Source organism: Pelodiscus sinensis, chromosome 30, assembly GCF_049634645.1.
Source record: "Pelodiscus sinensis isolate JC-2024 chromosome 30, ASM4963464v1, whole genome shotgun sequence".
In the NCBI taxonomy this organism is placed as follows: domain Eukaryota; kingdom Metazoa; phylum Chordata; order Testudines; family Trionychidae; genus Pelodiscus; species Pelodiscus sinensis.
The window spans coordinates 13378008-13397403 of NC_134740.1; the positions used below are offsets into that span (position 1 = coordinate 13378008).

General features: G+C 47.3%; 2 protein-coding genes across 2 annotated transcripts; both read left to right on the forward strand.

The window, feature by feature from the left end:
- Positions 1-707: 707 nt before the first annotated feature.
- LOC102453369 (olfactory receptor 14C36-like) lies at positions 708-1729 on the forward strand. The gene has a single exon (XM_014569003.2). The coding sequence runs from the start codon at positions 794-796 to the stop codon at positions 1727-1729; it is 936 nt and encodes a 311-aa protein (XP_014424489.2). The 5' UTR covers positions 708-793.
- Positions 1730-9485: 7756 nt separating this feature from the next.
- On the forward strand, positions 9486-10421 carry LOC102453114 (olfactory receptor 14A16-like). The gene has a single exon (XM_006114034.2). It carries the CDS (start codon positions 9486-9488, stop codon positions 10419-10421), a length of 936 nt encoding a protein of 311 aa, XP_006114096.2.
- Positions 10422-19396: the final 8975 nt, after the last annotated feature.

Below are 19396 nucleotides of genomic sequence, written 5' to 3' on the forward strand. Positions count from 1 at the left end.
GGCCCCCAAGTCCATCGCCCACTGCTGGCAGGCTGCCCCAGCAGGTAACCCTGGCTCAGCCTCCCCCCAACCCCGCTGGGCTCCGCAGCCAGGCACTGCTCACTACCTGGGCAGTACAAGCTGCAGATCCTGCAATGGGACTCTCTTCCTGTGCAGCCAGGAGCAGCCACAAGGCTGGGGCTCCAACCCTGGCCCCACCCAGCTGGAGAAAGCCACGGGGCTCCAGGCCTGTCCTGCCAGGGGAAGCCACGGGGCTCATCCCCAACCCCCCAGCCTCAGTCTGACCTCGCACAGCCAGGGAAGCCATGGAGTCCGACCCCGGCGCCACGTTCCTGGGGGCTGCTGGAGGGCTCCAACTCTGGTCCCGTGCTGCCCACAACCAGGCTACTGACTCTGTTGTCCTGCCCAGCTGGCCCTACTGCCCGTAGGCTCCTGGGCTCTCTGCTGCAGAAGCATATTGCCGGAGCAGAGTCCTGGATTTTGGGGCTACAACCTGTCCTGGTTGAATGGTAAAACTGAGTGATCAGCATTCTATCCACCTCCAACCTGAGCCTGATCGTCAGATGCTGCAGACGAATGCAGCTCCATGGACCATACGGGGTCCCGGCCAATTGACACCCGTGTGGTCACTCACCGCTCCATGTGAGTAGCTGGGATGGGTGCTGGGCATCGTGGACACCCACAGCATGAGAGATTGCGGAGGGGAATCACGGCCGTTCCGTGTATCACTCTAATCCCCACCCCGTCTGTGTCCTTCCCTCCGCAGCCACTATACTGTGAAAGGAGGAAGAAAATGTCCAACGGAAGCACCGTGTCCGAGTTCCTGCTCCGGGGCTTCTCTGATGTTCGGGAGCTGCAGATTTTGTACTTTGTGCTGTTCCTGATAATTTACCTGGCAGCCCTAATGGGGAATCTTCTCATCATCTCAGCCATCACCATGGACCACCGTCTCCACACCCCCATGTACTTCTTCCTGGTGAACCTGTCCATCCTAGACCTCGGCTCCATCTCCGTCACCGTCCCCAAATCCATGGTCAACTCTCTCCTAGACACCAGGGTGATTTCCTACCCTGCCTGTGTCGCCCAAGTCTTTCTCTTTGTCGTCTTCATTTCAACTGATTTTGCCCTTCTCACCGTCATGGCCTACGACCGATATGTGGCCATCTGCCATCCACTGCACTATGAGCAAGTGATGAACAGGAGAGTTTGTGTCAAAATGGCAGCCAGTACCTGGATCACTGGTATTGTCTACTCTGCCATACACACTGGGAACACCTTCATGTTACCCTTCTGCCAGTCCAATGTCATCAACCAGTTCTTCTGTGAAATCCCCCAGCTCCTCAAGCTGGCCTGCTCCGACTCCTACCGCAGTGAACTTGGGCTTCTTTCCTTTAGTGCTTTTTTGGGTTTAAATTGCTTTGCTTTTATCGTTGGGTCGTATGTTCAGATTTTGAAAGCGGTGCTGAGAATCCCCTCGGAGCAGGGCCGGCACAAAGCCTTCTCCACCTGCCTCCCCCACCTCGCTGTGATCTCTCTGTTAATTTGCACTGGGTTCTTTGACTACCTGAAACCCACGTCCAGCTCAGCATCAAAGCTGGATCTAGTGGTGGGTGTTCTCTACGCCGTGGTGCCTCCCATGATGAATCCGGTCATCTACAGCATGAGGAACAAGGAGATCAAAGCTGCGCTGGAGAAATTGATAGTGTGGAGGTTATTCCCCAAAAATTAAAATGCCCATCATTGGTCCTTGATTGTGATTTCATTCTGTGTTTCTGTATAAATAAAATCAACTGTTGACAAAGTTATTTCCGTAAGAACACGGGCTGCAAACTTTTTATGAAGTAATGAAATCAAGGCTAACTTCACTGACATTTAATCTGTTAATTTAGAATCACACCTGTGTGGATAAAATCAGAATCTACATATCTATCCTTAAATCTACCTACACACATATCTCTCTGTCTTAGAGATTTGTACTGGGAACCTCACCATGCTATCTGAGCAAGTGGACAGAATATCAACAGCCACCGCTACGTCCCTAATGGACTTCAGGAAGTCTCTGCTGCTCCTTTTTTGGGTTAAAAATCTAGTTTGAGGCATGACGGTGTGTTTCTTTGTTTCTTTTTAGTTTTGTTTCATTTAATTGATTTGTTGGTTGACTTTTTTGTTCCAGATGACTTTTGGGAGGTAGGAATTTGCACAGGGGAATTTCCTTGATCGAATACGATATTAAACTGGGCCTACTGTAATTGGACATACAGTTCTGACATACTGGCTATTGCCCAAACTCACTGGCTGTGTCTAGACTGGCCAGTTTTTCCAGAAAATCGGCTGCTTTTCTAGAAAAACTTGCCAGCTGTCTGGACTGGCTGCTTGAATTTCCGCAAAAGCACTGACTTCCTACTGTAAGAAATCCGTGCTTTTTGCGGAAATACTATGCTGCTCCCGTTCGGGCAAAAGTCCCTTTTGTGCAAAACTATTGCGCAAAAGGGCCAGTGTATTCAGCTGAGATTTGTATTCTGCAAAAAAGCCCCAATCGCGAAAATAGCGATTGGGGCTTTTTTGCGGAAAAGCGCGTCTAGATTGGCCACGGACGCTTTTCCGCAAAAAGTGCTTTTGCGGAAAAGCATCTGTACCAATCTAGACGCTCTGTTCCAAAAATGCTTTTAATGGAAAACTTTTCCGTTAAAAGCATTTCCGGAAAATCATGCCAGTCTAGATGTAGCCACTAAGGCCGTGTCCAGACTCAGGGTTTTTTTCGGGAAAAGTAGCCTTTTCCCGAAAAAACTTCCCCTGCGTCCAGACTCAAGCCACGTTCTTTCGAAATTATTTCGAAAGAACGCGGCTTTTCTTTCGATGGCGGTAAACCTCAATTTACGAGGAAGAACGCCTTCTTTCGAAAGTTCCTCTTTCGAAAGAAGGCATTCTTCAATGTAAAGAGGCCGTCTTCGAAAGAGAGCATCCAGACTCGCTGGGTGCTCTCTTTCGAAAAAGCGGATTTCTCTTTCGAAAGATCCGCCTGCAGTCTAGACGCGATCTTTCGAAAGAGGCTCTTTCAAAAGAAGCCTGCAGTCTAGACATAGCCTAAGTAAGCCAGTAGCAAAGCAATGAGCTAAATCTCATGGGAGTTTGGTACATAACATTTGTTGAAGGCTTGGGCTCAAATCAAGTTCTTTGGAATTCCTAGTGCACTAACTTCCTTCCTTGCATTACATTCCTTTACATTTATTTTGGTTCTGGACATCCAACAGTCTGGTCATCTGAAGAAGTGGGCTGTGCCCATGAAAGCTCATGATACCATCTACGTATTTTGTTAGTCTTTAAAGTGCTAGAGTTCTTTGAAGGGGTTAACAAACATGCGGACAAGGGGGATCCAGTAGATATAGTATACTTGGATTTTCAGAAAGCCTTTGACAAGGTCCCTCACCAAAGGCTCTTGTGTAAATTACATGGCCATGGGATAAGAGGGAAGGTCCTTTCTTGGATTGAGAACTGGTTAAAAGACAGGAAACAAAGGGTAGGAATAAATGGTAAATTTTCAGAATGGAGAGGGGTAACTAGTGGTGTCCCCCAAGGGTCAGTCCTGGGACCAATCCGTATGTGCAACCAGGCTGTAAGCTGGGGGTACAGAATAAAAGTTACATCTGCAAATATGACCCCATATAATTATTTCAAATATGGTCTTAATAACAACAAAACATCCAATTACAAACATCGATGGATCCCTGCTATGACCTGGAGCTGTCGCCTCACACACTGATGTGTTGTGTGCAGCAGAGTTAACTCATCCATGTAGAACCCACCACACCGTTTCATTGGCCACCATTGTCCACACTCCCCTTGTATTAGGGGACACACACCTGAGACGTCTGGTGGATTTCTCTTTTCTGTTCTCTCTTGTGTCTTCTTTCTTCGTGCTGTGATGTCCCATGTTTCCCCCAGAATCCAACCCTTCACCCCAGTCTCTGTGTTCTGAGCTGCCTGTGGGATTTTGTCTCCTGCCCTGTCCAAACTTATTTTAAAGCCTCAGGAGAACATGACATCTGTTCCCCCTGCCTTGGTGGGAGACTCCTCATGCCTACTCATCATACACAATATTTTTTAGCTCTATGGACGACGGGCCTTCTGCCCGAAGCGTCCAGCTTCCTGTGATGGAGGCCTTTCATCTTCCCCTGGTGGGCTGGCTCCTATCCTCTGTAGCTCGGTGGTTTCCTCAGCCTTGGAGGTCTCCATAGGCATGTTTTCAATGATGCTGCCTGGGCAAGGATGCTTCTCAGCCTAGCCCCATCCTTCAGTTTGCCCTCCTGCTGCCTGGGAGATTCTACACCCTCAACTCCATCCTGAGACCTTTCCAATCCCCCATCCTTCTACTCTGACTCTTGCACTCCCCCAGACCAGCCCTGAGGCTCTCTCCTCTACCCCCACCTCCACCTTTACTCCAGCACCCTCCACTCTACGCCCTAAAACCCCCACACTTCTAATCTGCCCTGACTCCTTCAGCCCCCATGCCCTATCTCCCTGCCTTGACTCCTGCACTTTCAACACATCTCAGAGCACCCTGCCCTCAACTCCCCCACACCTCCCAGACCCTTATCATCAGCCCCCTGCTGCACTATGCAAGAGTGATGAACAGGGGAGCATGTGTCCACATGGCCGGCAGTGTCTGGATCGCTGGCATTGTCAACTCTGCCCTACACACTGGGAACACAGAGGGGCTTAATGACTTCTTTGTTTCAGTCTTCACCAAGAAGTCTGATGATGAAGGAATGCCGAACATAGTGAATGCTAGTGGGAAGTGGGTAGGGTTAGGAGGTAAAATTAAAAAAGAACAAGTTAAAAATCACTTAGAAAAGTTAGATGTCGGCAAGTCACCAAGGCCTGATGAAATGCATCCTAGAATACTCAAGGAACAGATAGAAGAGATACCTGAAAAATTCCAGAGGACTGGAAAAGGGCAAATATAGTGTCCATCTATAAGAACCCAGGAAACTACAGACCAGTTAGTTTAACTTCTGTGTCAGGAAAGATAATGGAGCAAGTGATTAAGGAAATCATCTGTAAACACTTAGAAGATAGTAAGGTGCTAGGGAACAGCCAGCATGGAGTTGTAAAGAACAAATCATGTCAAACCAATCTGAGAGCTTTCTGTGATAGGATAACGAGTCTTGTGGACAAGGGAGAAGTGGTGGATGTGGTATACCTAGACTTTAGTAAGGCATTTGATAAGGTCTTGCATTATATTCTTATCAATAAACTAGGCAAATACAACTTAGACGGGGCTACTATAAGGTGAGTGCATAACTGGCTGGATAACCGTACTCAGAGAGTAGTTATTAACGGTTCACAATCCTGCTGGAAGGGCATCACAAGTGGTGTTCTACAGGGATCTGTTTTCGGACTGGTTCTGTTCAATATCTTCATCAACCATTTAGATGGTGGCGTAGAGAGTGCACTTATTAAGTTTGCAGATGATCTCAAGTTGGGAGAGGTTGCAAGTACTTTGGAGGATAGGGTCATAATTCAAAATGATCTGGACAAACTGGAGAAGTGGTCTGAGGTAAACAAGATGAAGTTTAACAAGGACAAATGAAAAATGCTCCACTTAGAAAGGAACAATCAGTTTCACACACACAGAATGGGAAGTGACTGTCTAGGAAGGAGTCCTGCCGAAAAGGGTCTAGGGGTCATAGTGGACCACAAGCTAAGTAGGAGTCAACAGTGTGACGCTGTTGCAAAAAAAGCAAACATGATTCTGGGCTGCATTAACAGGAGAGTTGTAAGCAAGCACAAGAAGTCATTCTTTCACTCTACTCTGCACCGATTAGGCCTTATTTGGAGTATTTTGTCCAGTTCTTGGCACATTTCAAGATGTGGAGAAACTGGAGAAGGCCCAGAGAAGAGCAACAAAAATGGTTAAAGGTCTCGAGAACATGAGCTGTGAGGGAAGACTGAAAGAATTGGGCTTGTTTTGTTTGGAAAGGAGAAGTCTGAGAAGGGACATGAGAGCGGTTTTAAGGTATTTAAAAGGGTGTTGTCACAAGGAGGAAGGAGAAAAATTGTTCTCCTTGGCCTCTGAGGATAGAACAAGAAGCAATGGGCTTAAAGTGCAGCAAGGGAGGTTTAGGTTGGACATTAGAAAAAACTTCCTAACTGTCAGGGTGGTCAAACACTGGAATAAATTGCATAGGGGTTGTGGAATCTCCATCCCTGGAGATATTTAAGAGTAGGTTGGACAGACACCTGTTAGGGACGGTCTAGACGGTGCTTGGTCCTGTTCTGAGGGCAGGGGACTAGACTCAATGACCTCACAAGGTCCCTTCCAGGTCTAGTGTTGTATGATTCTAATATCTTCAGGTTACCCTTCTGCCAGTCCAACATTATCAACCATTCTTCTGTTCCACTGATTACAACGTCTTCCGTCTCTCTTAGGCCCCCAACCCTGAAATATGCCCCTCCCTCACCCAGCAGATGTCTATGTCTCTATGAATGCCTTTCAACTGGGGGCATCCAAACTATTTTTTCCATCTCACTGACCATATCAACAGGGGCACATGCCCCTCTCCACTGCGATTTTATCAACTTCCTCTCCTCCCAAACAGAAAAGTGCACAGCATCTCTTTGGCCCATCCAAGTTCACTCAACATCTCAATGTCAACCTGCTGCCTCCGCTTCAGATTCAGGGGCCGAGAAAATGGATCAGAAATTGGTGAATGAGGTCAGATCCCCAGATGGTGTAAAGCAAAGTGGCTCTTGTTGAAATTAAGGAACCAAATCTCCACATAGCGTAAACAGCCCCAACTGCAAATGTGAAAATGTCCACTGTTTAGGACGTCATACGGATATTTCAGTCTTTGCCTCTGACTGCTTCTGGGGCTACAGCCTAGACAGCACGCCTTTTTTGACAGAGGCTTTGTCGACAGATACTGTCAACAAAGCCTCTGTTGAAAACGAGCATCTAGACTACAACCAGTTCTGTCGAAAAAGCAAACCGCTTTTTCGAAAGAGAGTGTAGATGCTCTCTTTCGAAAAGCAGTTTGCACGCAATAGTGCCTTTTTTTTGACAGAACTCTGTCGAAAAACAGCACTATTCCTTGTAGAATGAGGTTTTCCACCATCCACAAAACTGCCGCATTCTGTCGATTTACTGTCAACCGAACGTGGTGGTAGTGTAGATGCTGGTATAGATTTTTCGACAAAAGTCAACTTTTTTCAAAAAAAACCCTGTAGTCTAGACACCCCCTCAGGGTACGTCTAGACTACAGGAAGTTTTGTCGACGGATATTGTTGACAAAGCTTCTGTTGACAAAGAGCGTCTAGACAACATCCAGTTCTGTCGACAATGCAAGCCGCTTTGTCGACATGGCAGTGTAGACGCAAAGGACGGCGTAGATGCAATACTGCCTTCGGTCAACAGTATTGACAAAAGGCGTTATTCCTCATAGATTGAGGTTTACCGCCGTCGACAAAACTGCTGAGTTCTGTCAACGTTATGTCAACAGAACTCAGGTGTAGTCTAGACGCAGGTATAGTTTTGTCGACAAAACCCTGTAGACTAGATGAAGCAAAATGCCTGCATTTTGCTTCAACTACCCCAGACTAACACGGCTACATTTCTATCACTGTAGACTAGACACGCCCTCACTGATGAATATCAAACATCCGGGGCAGTCTGAGCTATGTGTTCTTCTGCTGGCTGCATCCCAAGAGTTGCTGGTGCAGCGTCAGAAAGAAGAAAACTGTATCCTCAGAGCGGATTCTGTGGAGTTAATGAAGGACTAAGCTGTTCCAGACCAGCTGGGGCTCTAGAGCCATTAGGCTCCGAGCTATTGCAAGTCTCATTCCGGTGCTGCCCATATATAGCTTGTTCTGAAATCTCCTTCCAACACCCTTTGGGCCTGAGCCCTGCTGTGTTTGTAGCTGTGGTGCTTCCAGGGATGCCGGCATTGTGTGCAATCCGGGGAAGGATACCTGGTGGAGGGGCAGGAAAACAACCACTGGGTAACACAGACAAGCAATGACGGAAGAATCCTGGCAGAGAAATGTCACCTGCATCAGAGCCTGGAAAACGTTCTAAAAAGCCCAGAACAGTAAGTGGGTTATATGTCAACTGTAGGTATTCATAAACTTTTCATAGAATTTAACCCAACATGTAGAACTGCTCAGCAGAGGTGACGGGGGGGAGGGATTCACTAGCAGAAAACAGGTGACTCTTCATCGAAATGATGAAACCCCAATTTCCGATAGACTGCTAAAAACTGAAACATTGTCGCCAAAACTAAGGTAGAAAAGAAACGTTTTAAGCTTTCCCGTACATGCCTTTGGTGCCACTTCCCCACAATATTCCTGGAGTTGAAAAGCCAGTTTTCCTTTGAAAGAATATAAACAGAAAACCCCATGTGGAAAACAAGGTAGGGACGTTAATATTGAACCTGGTCACTCTAGTGCACTGTGTGTGTTTCTAGTTTACAGGGAAACATGTTGAACAGAAAAACTGAGTAAACAGCAAAGTGGGCAACACCCAACATAGATGTTACACATCCTGGTGCCTTTCAGGGGAACGATGAATGGAAGCTCCCAGCTGCAAATTATCTCTCTTAACTCTGCCCATGGATATGGAACACATCGATGGGGTTAGAATTCAGAGCTCTGTTCTTGTACCGTATCCTCTCTCTGAGATCGTTGCTGGTTAACCACAAATGGGGCACCAAAACTACAAATGATCAGACACAGCCCATCCCACAAACACCTCTGGTCCTAGCAGACGAGGCAGAGAAAGGGAAGGGAAACAGAGGCACAAGGAGAGCCGGTGACCTGCCCAAGGTCACATGGCAGATCAGTGCCAGAGCCAAAAAGGGGACCCACGTCTCCTGACAGCCCCGACCCGCACAGACACAAAGGGACCGAGGGGATGACATAGCCGAGAGGCAGCCATGTAATGCTCCCAGCCCATCAGTGCATGGAGCTGGAAATAATGGGACCTTGTGTCGGAGCTCAACACCCGAGTCGGAAGCAGATGTACAGGGTGCTGGGTGGGTCATTGCCCTAGAGCTGCCATGCAGGGCACTGGGTCGCTGCGCCGTGTATTTCCCCCACGTGTGGTTTTCAGGCATTTCAGCGTTTCAGTTTCCTGCCTGTATCTGGAGCCGGCTGTTTGTAGCAAGAGGGGATCTGTCTCGGCGAGAGTGGTTGTGTTGGGATTGTGCTTTGCTCCATCCTTCACACGGCATTTAAACCAGCCCAATCCTGAGCCCGATCTTTGCTGCAGACGGACGCAGTTCCATGGACTGAATGGGAGCCAGGCCAATAGACATCCGTGCCGTAACTCACCACTCCTAGGGAGTAGCTGGAATGGGCGCTGGGCATGGTGGACACCCACAGCATGAGAGGTTGTTGCAGGAATCAGGGCCAATCCATGTATCACTCTAATCCCCACCCCGTCTGTGTCCTTCCCTCCACAGCCACCACACACTGAACTGAGGAAGAAAATGTCCAACCGAAGCACCGTGACCGAGTTCCTGCTCCTGGGGTTCTCTGACGTGCGGGAGCTACAGATTTTGCATGTTGTGGTATTTTTGGCTATTTATCTTGGAGCCCTGTTGGGGAACCTTCTCATCATCACAGCGATAGCCCTTGACCACCGTCTTCACACCCCCATGTACTTCTTCCTGATGAACCTCTCCATCCTGGACCTCGGCTCCATCTCTGTTACGGTCCTCAAATCCATGGTCAACTCCCTCCTGGACACCAGGGTGATTTCTTATGCTGGGTGTGTAGCCCAAGTCTTTCTCTTTGTCAACTTCACGGCAACTGATCTTGCCTTATTGACCATCATGGCCTACGACCGATATGTTGCCATCTGCCACCCACTGCACTATGAGAGAGTGATGAACAGGGGAGCTTGTGTCCACATGGCCACCAGTGCCTGGATCACTGGTATCGTCTACTCTGCCCTGCACACCGGGAACACCTTCACGTTACCCTTCTGCCAGGTGAATATCATCAATCAGTTCTTCTGTGAAATTCCCCAGCTCCTCAAGCTGGCCTGCTCCAACTCCTACTGGAGTGAAGTTGGGCTTCTTGCCTTTAGTATGTTTTTAGTATTAAGCTGCTTTGTTTTTATCCTTGTGTCGTACGTTCAGATCTTCAAAGCGGTGCTGAGAATCCCCTCGCAGCAGGGCCGGCGCAAAGCCTTCTCCACCTGCCTCCCCCACCTCGCTGTGATCTCCTTGTTTACTTGCACTGGTACCTTTGCCTATGTGAAACCCACCTCCAGCTCACCATCAGCTCTGGGTCTGGCGCTGGGTGTCGTCTATGCGGTGGTACCCCCCTCAATTAATCCAATCATCTACAGCCTGAGAAACAAGGAGATCAAAGCTGCATTGAAGAAACTCATTGTGTGCAAGTTATTCATGGAGAATTAAAATGTCCTTCATTGCTCTTGGTCTGAAATTTCATTCTGAATTTCTTTATAGCTGGGTGTGTCGCAGCATACGAATTTATAGATATAAATAAATAGATTGATAGATATAATCAATTGATGACAAAATTGTCCTTCAAGAACATTGCATACAACCTGATTAGTACATCGTAAAATCAGACTAATTGCCCAGATGTCAAATGAGTTCTTGAAGAATTACACTAGTGTGAATAAAATCAGAATGTAAATATTTATCCATGCACATCACCTCATCGAATCGAATCAAATCGAATCTCGTCTGTCCGTCCGTCCGTCAGACTACATGAAGTCCTTAGCTCTTCTCTTATTTGGTAAAAAATAGCGTTTGTATATGAGAGGTTCAACTAGTGTGTTAGTCTGCTTGGTTCTTTGTAATTTTGTTCATTGCTTGGCTGATAACTTTTGTATGGGTGGAGGGGTGGTGCAGTATGTTTGACTAAATGGCAATATTTGTTTATTTAATGCCTACTGGAGTGATCCATGTCATAGGATATTTAATGGGGTTTTCTGAGTGATTTGAACTTTTGCTTGATGAAGAAAAGGTTTCCGTAGATGTCTGAATAGTTGAGTTCTTGTTCAAAGCATTATTTCAATTCTGATGGGATTTTTTGAACTATTTATAATGTATTGGAGCATCTAGGAGTTACAGAATTATAAGCAGATGCATCCAGCATTGCTTGGGTTCTTTACTCTTTTTTGGGGAGGAAGCACGGGGTTAGGAGATGGGGTGGGTATGCGGTTGGTGAAGAAGTGGAGGCAGCGGTTTAGGAAGTATGGGAGGGACAGAGGGCAGGGTGTGGGGGCCAAGGCAGGGGGCTAAGGGTATGGGGAATAAAGGAGTCAGTGCTTCGGGGTGAGAAGGGCTCAGGGTGGAGTCTGGAAGGTATTGGGGGCTCAAGGCAGGGGGTTGGAGGCTCCGGGAAGGGATTGGGAGCTGTGGGGGTGGGGGGCTAACAGCAGGCAGCTCAGGGTTGGAAGGTTGAGGGATATCACCAGGGCCCCATGTTATGGAGATGGTGGTGCTCAGTTATTATTTCTGCAAATATTTCTTACTCCATTGCTCTTTTCCAAGTGCCTCAGGACATGCATTGTCGGTGAAGTTTGAGCATTTTAACAGGATATTTTGACATGTTCTGTTTCTTTTGCCTTTTTTAAATACATGGGATGGCTGTAATTATTTCATGATTAAAAACAAAGGGACAACTCCTCAGTTGGTCTACATTGTTGTACCTTCTTGTCCAAACCCTCTTTCGATAGAGGGATGCAAATGAAGACATTCAAAATTACAAATGAAGCCGGGATTTACATATCCTGCACTTCATTTGCATAACCGCATTATGGTGCTATTTCGAAATAGCTGTGTAGATGCGGTTATTTTAGGAGAACACCCTTCCTTCAAAATAACTGTTAACCCTTATTCCTCATACAATGAGGTTTATTTCAAGGAAAAGGTGTTCTCCTGAAATAACTGCATCTACACCGCGTTTGTTATTTCGAAATAGAACCATACTGCAATTATGCAAATGAAGCGCAGGATATGTAAATCATTTTCTGTAGGAATCACCCTCTGTGAGGGCACTAACATTGGTCCGTCTGTCCTGCCACAAGATGGCCAATATTATCCTCAGGTACCTTTTGGTGGAATTTCTCTAGATCTTTAATATGGAGTCTATAGGGAGTCTAGGCTTCAGCTCCATATAACAATGTTGGAATGACTACAGGTTTGTAGTGTCAATTTTGGTCTGCGTCTTGATGTCATGGTCATCAAAGACTCGCCTCCACAAACATCCATAAGTCACACTGGCATTGGAGACTCAGTGGCAGATTTCATTATCAGCAGGTCTTGACAAATAGTGACGAAGAGTCCTGTGGCACCTTATAGACTAACTGAAGTGTAGGAGCATAAGCTTTCGTGGGCAAAGACCCACTTCGTCAGATGCATGTAGTGGAAATTTGCACTACATGCATCTGACGAAGTGGGTCTTTGCCCACGAAAGCTTATGCTCCTACACTTCAGTTAGTCTATAAGGTGCCACAGGACTCTTCGTCGCTTTTGCAGATTCAGACTAACACGGCTACCCCTCTGATACTTGACAAATAGTGTAATCTACTCGCCTGTGGCAAGTAGATTACACCCCAGAAGAGCCGGTGCGGAGCAATCTCTGCATGCGCAGAACAATCTGTGCATGTGCAGAGTGCAGAATCGTGCGGCTGGCGAGTGGGGCTTGCCGCCGCTCGGTGAGCCCTGATTATCAGTGTCAGCATTGCTGGACAGATAGCTTCCGAGATAGGGAAAGCTGTTGACATTCTCCAGCTCTTGGTCATGCTCCGTGATGGTTGGTTTGGACAATGGTATGGTAGGTGTTGGCCAAAAAAGAACCTTGGTCTTTCATGCATTGAGTGTCAGTCCCAACCTGTGGCAGTCCATGGCAAAAACGTTGACGATTACTTGGAGATCATCTACTAAGGTGGCACTGTCCTGGGCATCGTCAACATACTGGAGTTCTACCACTGACGTTGTTGTGGTCTGGGTCTTGGCTCTGAAGAGGCTACCACCCATCCTATAGGTTATTTAAACTCCGCCTGGGAGATCATCTCCAATAATCTGGAGCATGGCTGCCAAAAAGATATTAAATAGCATAGGTGCTATCACACATCCTTATTTGACTCCAGTCCTTACATCAATTGGTTCAGTTGTGTCACCATTATTGAAACTCATGGCCTGCATGTTGTTGTGTAAGAGACGTATAACATTGACAAATTTTGGTGGACGGCCAAAGTGCCACAGGATCTTCCAGAGGGCCTCATAGTTGATGGAGTCAAATGCTTTAGTCAAATTGAAGAATGCAATTGAAGAGGCCGATGTTGCTCCCGACACTTCTATTATATTAGGCTGGCAGAAAGGATCATGTCAGTCCTTCCTGCTCTGGTCAGAAGCCGTATTGTGACTCTGGAAGGACTTCTTCAGCCACTGAAAGGAAATCATTGAGAAGGACTTGGGTTAGAATTTTACCTGTGGCTAAAAGCAAAGAGTTCCCTCGGTAGTTTCCACAGTCCATCCTGTCACCCTTCTTAATGATGATCACTATGATGGTGTTTCTGAGCTCACTGGGTATGATTTCCTCTCTCCAGATCACCAGAATGAGGGCGCATAGGCACGGCAGTAGGGATGGACCTCCCTGTTTGAATATGTTGGCGGGGATTCCATCAGGGCCTGTGGCCTTGTTGTCTTTCATCTTTTTATGGCGGCTTAGATCTTGCAGATGGAGGGTTCACAATCCATATCAACACAGACAGGTCAGCTGGTGATCACATTGCAAATGCTGTTGTTGACAGTTACGTCACAGTTGAACAGTTGGCTGATGTGTTCCCACCACCAGCTACTGATGCCATCTTTGGTCTTAACAAGTGACGTCCCATCTCCTGATCGTAAGGGAGTGACACCCTATTTTGATGGTCCATAAGTTGTCCTAACAACACTGAAGAACTCATGACAATTTGTCTCTCCACCAATTGTTTGTAAGGACTCTAATTCTTTATGGTACTTCGGCCTTGGCAAGCTTATAATCACGTTTCTTCTGCTGAGACAAGAAGTTGCTATGCCAGGCTTTGAGGTCCTTATCGTTAGCATCACACCAATTCTGGTTCCCTCACCTGGTGTAGCCAAGGGTTTCACCACAAGTTTCCAGGACAGCAGTTTTCAGAAAGGACTATGCCTGGAGACTGTCCTCTGGTGGATCTTGGTTACCGCGTTGTTGGATGAAAAGCATTGTTTCAGGGTCCTTCAAACCCTCTGTGTTGTTCTTCTTGCTGTGGTTTTTTCGGGGTAAGAACATGCTGTGGTGCTAGTCTGACTGACATAATGGAACATATTAGTCGGTGGCCAGTCAAGCAGTCATCAGTATTGATGACTTGAAACGATTCTTCTGCCGGAACAGGGTGTTCGTTACAGCAAGACCTAGAAGGGGGTCCCAGCGCCAAAGGACCCCAACTGCTGCCGGTGGCTTTTCACACTGCTTCTGAGGTCTATGCCTTGTCTCACAGACCAGACTTGGCCTTTGGGAGTGGAGTAGCTGAAGGGGTGCCTCTAGGGTAGGTACTGGGAGAGCTAGGCCTCAAAGGGGTTGGGTCCTGAGCCTCATGGTAGGGCCACTGGAATTGTGGCTGCCACTGGGGAGGCCAGGTTTCTGGCACCACAGGACTACAGTACTGGGAGTAGGACGGGACCAAGTCATGGAGGCCATTGACCACACCGACTCCACCTCCAATTCAGACAAATAGTCCAATGCCAGCCAAGATGGAGGAGCTGAGGATGGTGCCGGAGACCAGTGTCATGGTCAGTGCTGCGACATAGCCTCTGGCTTCCCACGGTGGACTAGTGCCGGCGGGTGCACAGGTTCGAGGGATGGCCCTGGTCCCACAGGCTGTGCTGGTACCAAGGGTGCAAATGCTCAGATGGCCGATGCCGTGGGAGACGGTGCTGTCAGAGCCACTGATGCTCTTGGAACTGGGGTGCTTTCCGCCTGCCCGGCATCGAAAGCCAGTGCCAAACCTGGCGATGACATCAGCTCAATAAGGGGCCAGAGGAGTCCATCATCGACGGCTTTATCGGTATGTGCTGCCCCTTGTGCCAAGGTAGGTCAAAATTGCAAATGAGGCAGGGATTTAAATATCCCTAATTTGCATAAACATGGCCACCATGTTTTGCCGACTCAGCACGTTGTCGGCAAAAAACGGCAATCTAGAGGGGGATCGGTGGAGAAAGAAAGCCTTTTTCGACAGATCCTGTAAACTTCCTTGCAGGAGACATAAGGGATCTGTCAAAAAAGGCTTTCTCTCTCACCAGATCCCCCTCTAGACTGCTGAGTGGGCAAAACACGGTGGCCATTTTTATGCAAATTAGGCATGGGATATTTAAATCCCTGTTTCATTTGCAATGTTGACCTGCCTGATCTGCATCCTTCTGCCGATAGGGGGATGCAGTCTAGACATACCCTGTGTGTGAAACAGATTCCTTCCTAAGTGGAGCACTTTGCATTTGTCCTTGTTAAACGTCATCCTGTTGACCTCAGACCATTTCTCCAGTTTGTCCAGATCATTTTGAATTATGACCTATCCTCCAAAGCACGTGCAACCCCTCCCAGCTTCGTATCATCTGCAAACTTAATAAGCGTCCTCTCTATGCCAATATCTAAATTGTTGATGAAGATATTGAACAGAGCTGGTCCCAAAACAGACCCCTGTGGAACTCCACTTACGTGTTTCTTAGAGGGATAATTTGTCTCAGTGGCTTCATTTCCTTGCTGGAGATAGCTAACACAGTAGCTCATTCAATAGTGTCAAATCCCAGTTGATTTTGTTGTGGACTTTTGTGGAATGAAACCTGCTTGCAGCAATGGTGAAAGGAGCCTTATAATAAGTGGATTGTCACTCATGCAGAAACCAAGGTGTGTGGGGGGGAGGGCGGGGGAGGGAAATGAATGAATTAAACAGTCCTCACATCCCATTGCATCTGAAGAAAGAAAGAAAGAAAGAAAGAAAGAAAGAAAGAAAGAAAGAAAGAAAGAAAGAAAGAAAGAAAGAAAGAAAGAAAGAAAGAAAGAAAGAAAGAAAGAAAGAAAGAATCAATCATCCATCCCAATACTAAATATATTATAAGCCACAGAAAAACTTAGCCACACTGAATTTCTGCAAAGTTCAGTCTCCAGTGGGAATGAATTGCTCCTTAGCCAGGATAAATTACACTCTCCGGTTAACCCCCCGTGTCAAAGAACTGAGATCATGCAGACAGGCTTGGGACTTTTCTCTCATCTTCAGTTCAGTTTCACCAGCAAAGAATATGGATTGAAACTGAAAAATGAGTCACGTTGCCAGCCGGGGTAAATCAAAGGACTGCGTCTCCACTTAACAGGGATTAGTCGGAATTCAAGGAGACTGTATCAACTGACATCACTTCGGGACGTTACACTGAGTTTCCCTCTGGCTGCTTCTGTGTGACCAAAATCTAACACTCAGGGCAGCCTGAGCTGTGGGAAGCTCTGGTGGGCGCATCGCAAGAGCTGCTGGTGCAACACAGGAGACAAAACATCTCTGCTCTCCAACAGCGCATTGTGCGGGGTTAACGAAGGAGCAGGCGGTCCCAGGCCAGCTGGGACTCTGGTGCACATCAGCGCTGGGCTGTTCTCTGTCACGTGCCTGTGCTACCAATATAAAGCGTCTTCTTCAGTCTCCTTCCCACTGCTCCTCAGCCCTGCCTTGTGGGTAGTCAGGGTCCTTCCAGGGATGGTGCCATGGTGTGAGATCTAGGTCAGCTAGAGCACAGTGCCAGGGCAGTTTGCTCTGCAGGTGAGATCAGAGCTACGCTCACATGCCTGGAGACCGGATCAACGACTTAGCCCCCAAGCGAGACATCCTGAGTTGTGGGCATACTCACAGCCTGAGTAGCCAGGATCAATTTCTCAGCTGGGGTTGGGAGGCTCTCTCTTCAAGTCCTATTTAGTCCGTCACCTCTCGGCCAAGCCTACCCAAGATGGAGAAATACAATGGAGCGGCAGGGAGCCAGCTTCTGGATAACCCAGTGAAGTGGCATTATTTACACAGACACGCAATGACGGCAGCAGAATCCCGGCAGTGAAGAGTCTGGTTTAACACAAGCTGGGAAACATCCCACAATGCCCGGCACGGTAAGTTTTGTTATTTCAGTCACACAGGATTAGGTGTTCATGTCCTGGGCAGATTTCATAAAGCAACGGAGAGGGACGAGGGGAACTCGTCACAACGTATGATATGTATTTATTGAAACATTTCCTACTTTTACTGAAACATTTTGTGCTGCTTGGAGGGTTGTTTGTTTGTTTCTTTTTTCTTCGCCTCACAGCAGCCAACAGTTGACTTGTCATAGGATTTGTAAAAACCAAACTTTAGTTTTTGTTCAATAAGGCTACGTCTACACTGGCACGTTCTCACGCAAAAACTCTTTTGGTGAAGAGTTCTTCTGCAAAAACTCTTCCACAAGAGCGCGTCTACACTGGCATGTGCATTTGCGCAAGAGACGTGCTTTGGGGCAAGAGCATCCATGCCTCAGCTGGAGTTTAGGCCTCAGCTGGAGTACTGTGTCCAGTTCTGGGCGCCACATTTCAAGAGAGATGTGGAGAAATTGGAAAGGGTCCAGAGAAGAGCGACAAGAATGATTAAAGGTCTAGAGAACATGACCTATGAAGCGAGGCTTCATGAACTGGGCTTGTTTAGTTTGGAAAAAAGAAGATTAAGGGGGGACATGATAGCGGTTTTCAAATATCTAAAAGGGTGTCACAAGGAGGAAGGAGAAAATTTGTTCCTCTTGGTTTCTGAGGACAGGACAAGGAGTAATGGGCTTAAAGTGCAGCAGGGGAGGTTTAGATTGGACATTAGGAAAAAATTCCTAACTGTCAGGGTGGTCAAATATTGGAATAAATTGCCAAGGGAGGTGGTGGAATCTCCCTCTCTGGAGATATTTAAGAACAGGTTAGATAGACATCTGTCAGGGATGGTGTAGATGGAGCTTGGTCCTGCCTTGAGGGCGGGGGGCTGGACTCGATGACCTCTTGAGGTCCCTTCCAGTCCTATGATTCTATGATTCTATGCCAGTGTAGACGCTCTCTAGCACAAGAAAGCTCTGATGGCCATTTTAATCATAGGGCTTTCTTGCGCAAGACATTCGTGTTGCCTGTCTACACTGGCCTCTTGCGGAAGAACAGTTGCACAAAAGGGTTTATTCCTGAGCGGGAGCGTCAGAGTTCTGGTGCAAGAAGCCCTGATTTCATACATTAGAACGTCAGTTTACTTGCGCAAGGACACGCGCCCAGTGTATACAGGCAGCAAGTTTTTGCTCAAGAGTGGCCGCTTTTGCACAAGATCGCGCCAGTGTAGACACAGCCTCTGAGCCAGAAAATATTAGCTAAGCCACTAGAAACTGAAACATTTTCAGGTAAATTAAGGAAAACAAATGTTTTGAGTTTTCCAATACACAGGCTTTCTTTCAAGAGTAACAGACTTCCTCAGATTTTTTTGAGCTGAAACCCCACTGTTTCTTTGATACACAGCCAGTCCTCGAGTTACGAACGTGTCAACTTACGACTGTTCGTACTTACGACCAACCTCCCATTAAGCACATTACAGTGGGTCCCCGAGTTACGAACAGCGCGGTCGCATTTAAATGAATGGGGTCCGACTTACGAACAAATTGAGTTACGACCAAGTGGTTGGTACGTAACTCGTTCGTAAGTCGGGGACCAGCTGTAATTTAAACAGACAATGTCTGATTATCCCAGACTGGCATCTTAGATTGGGTGGGAACATTGGCATAGTCTAATAATAGTAACATCTGGACCCAGACACTCTATTGCAATGGTGTGTGTATGTCTGTTTACTTGCGGAATGGTAAGAATGAATAAGCAGCAAAGTTGGTAACACTGCACAGGCATTGAACATGCTAGTGCCTTGGATGGAGAACAGTGAATTGAAGCCCCCAACTAAAGCCTGTATCGCTTAACTCTGCCCAAACCATCGGGGAGGGCAATGAGATTAGCACCTAGAGAGTCGGCTCTAGCACCATATGCCGTCTTTACTGCTGCCAGCTAACTACAAATGCTGCAAACAGGGCACCAAACATACACACAGGACACAGTGCATCCCTCAGCCAGCCTACAGGCTCAGCCGACAAAGCGCAGAGAAAGGGAGGAAAGGGAAACAGAGGCACAGCAAGGGCACATGACCAGCCTGATATCTCTCGGCAGGTCAGCAGCAGAACCAAGCACAGAATCAAAGGGTACATCTAGACTACAGGCTTTTGTCAACAGAAGTTCAGTCAACAGATACTGTCGACAAAGCTGTCGACAAAGAGCATCTAGATGACAGCCAATTCTGTCAACAAAGCAAGCCGCTTTGTCAACATGAGAGTGT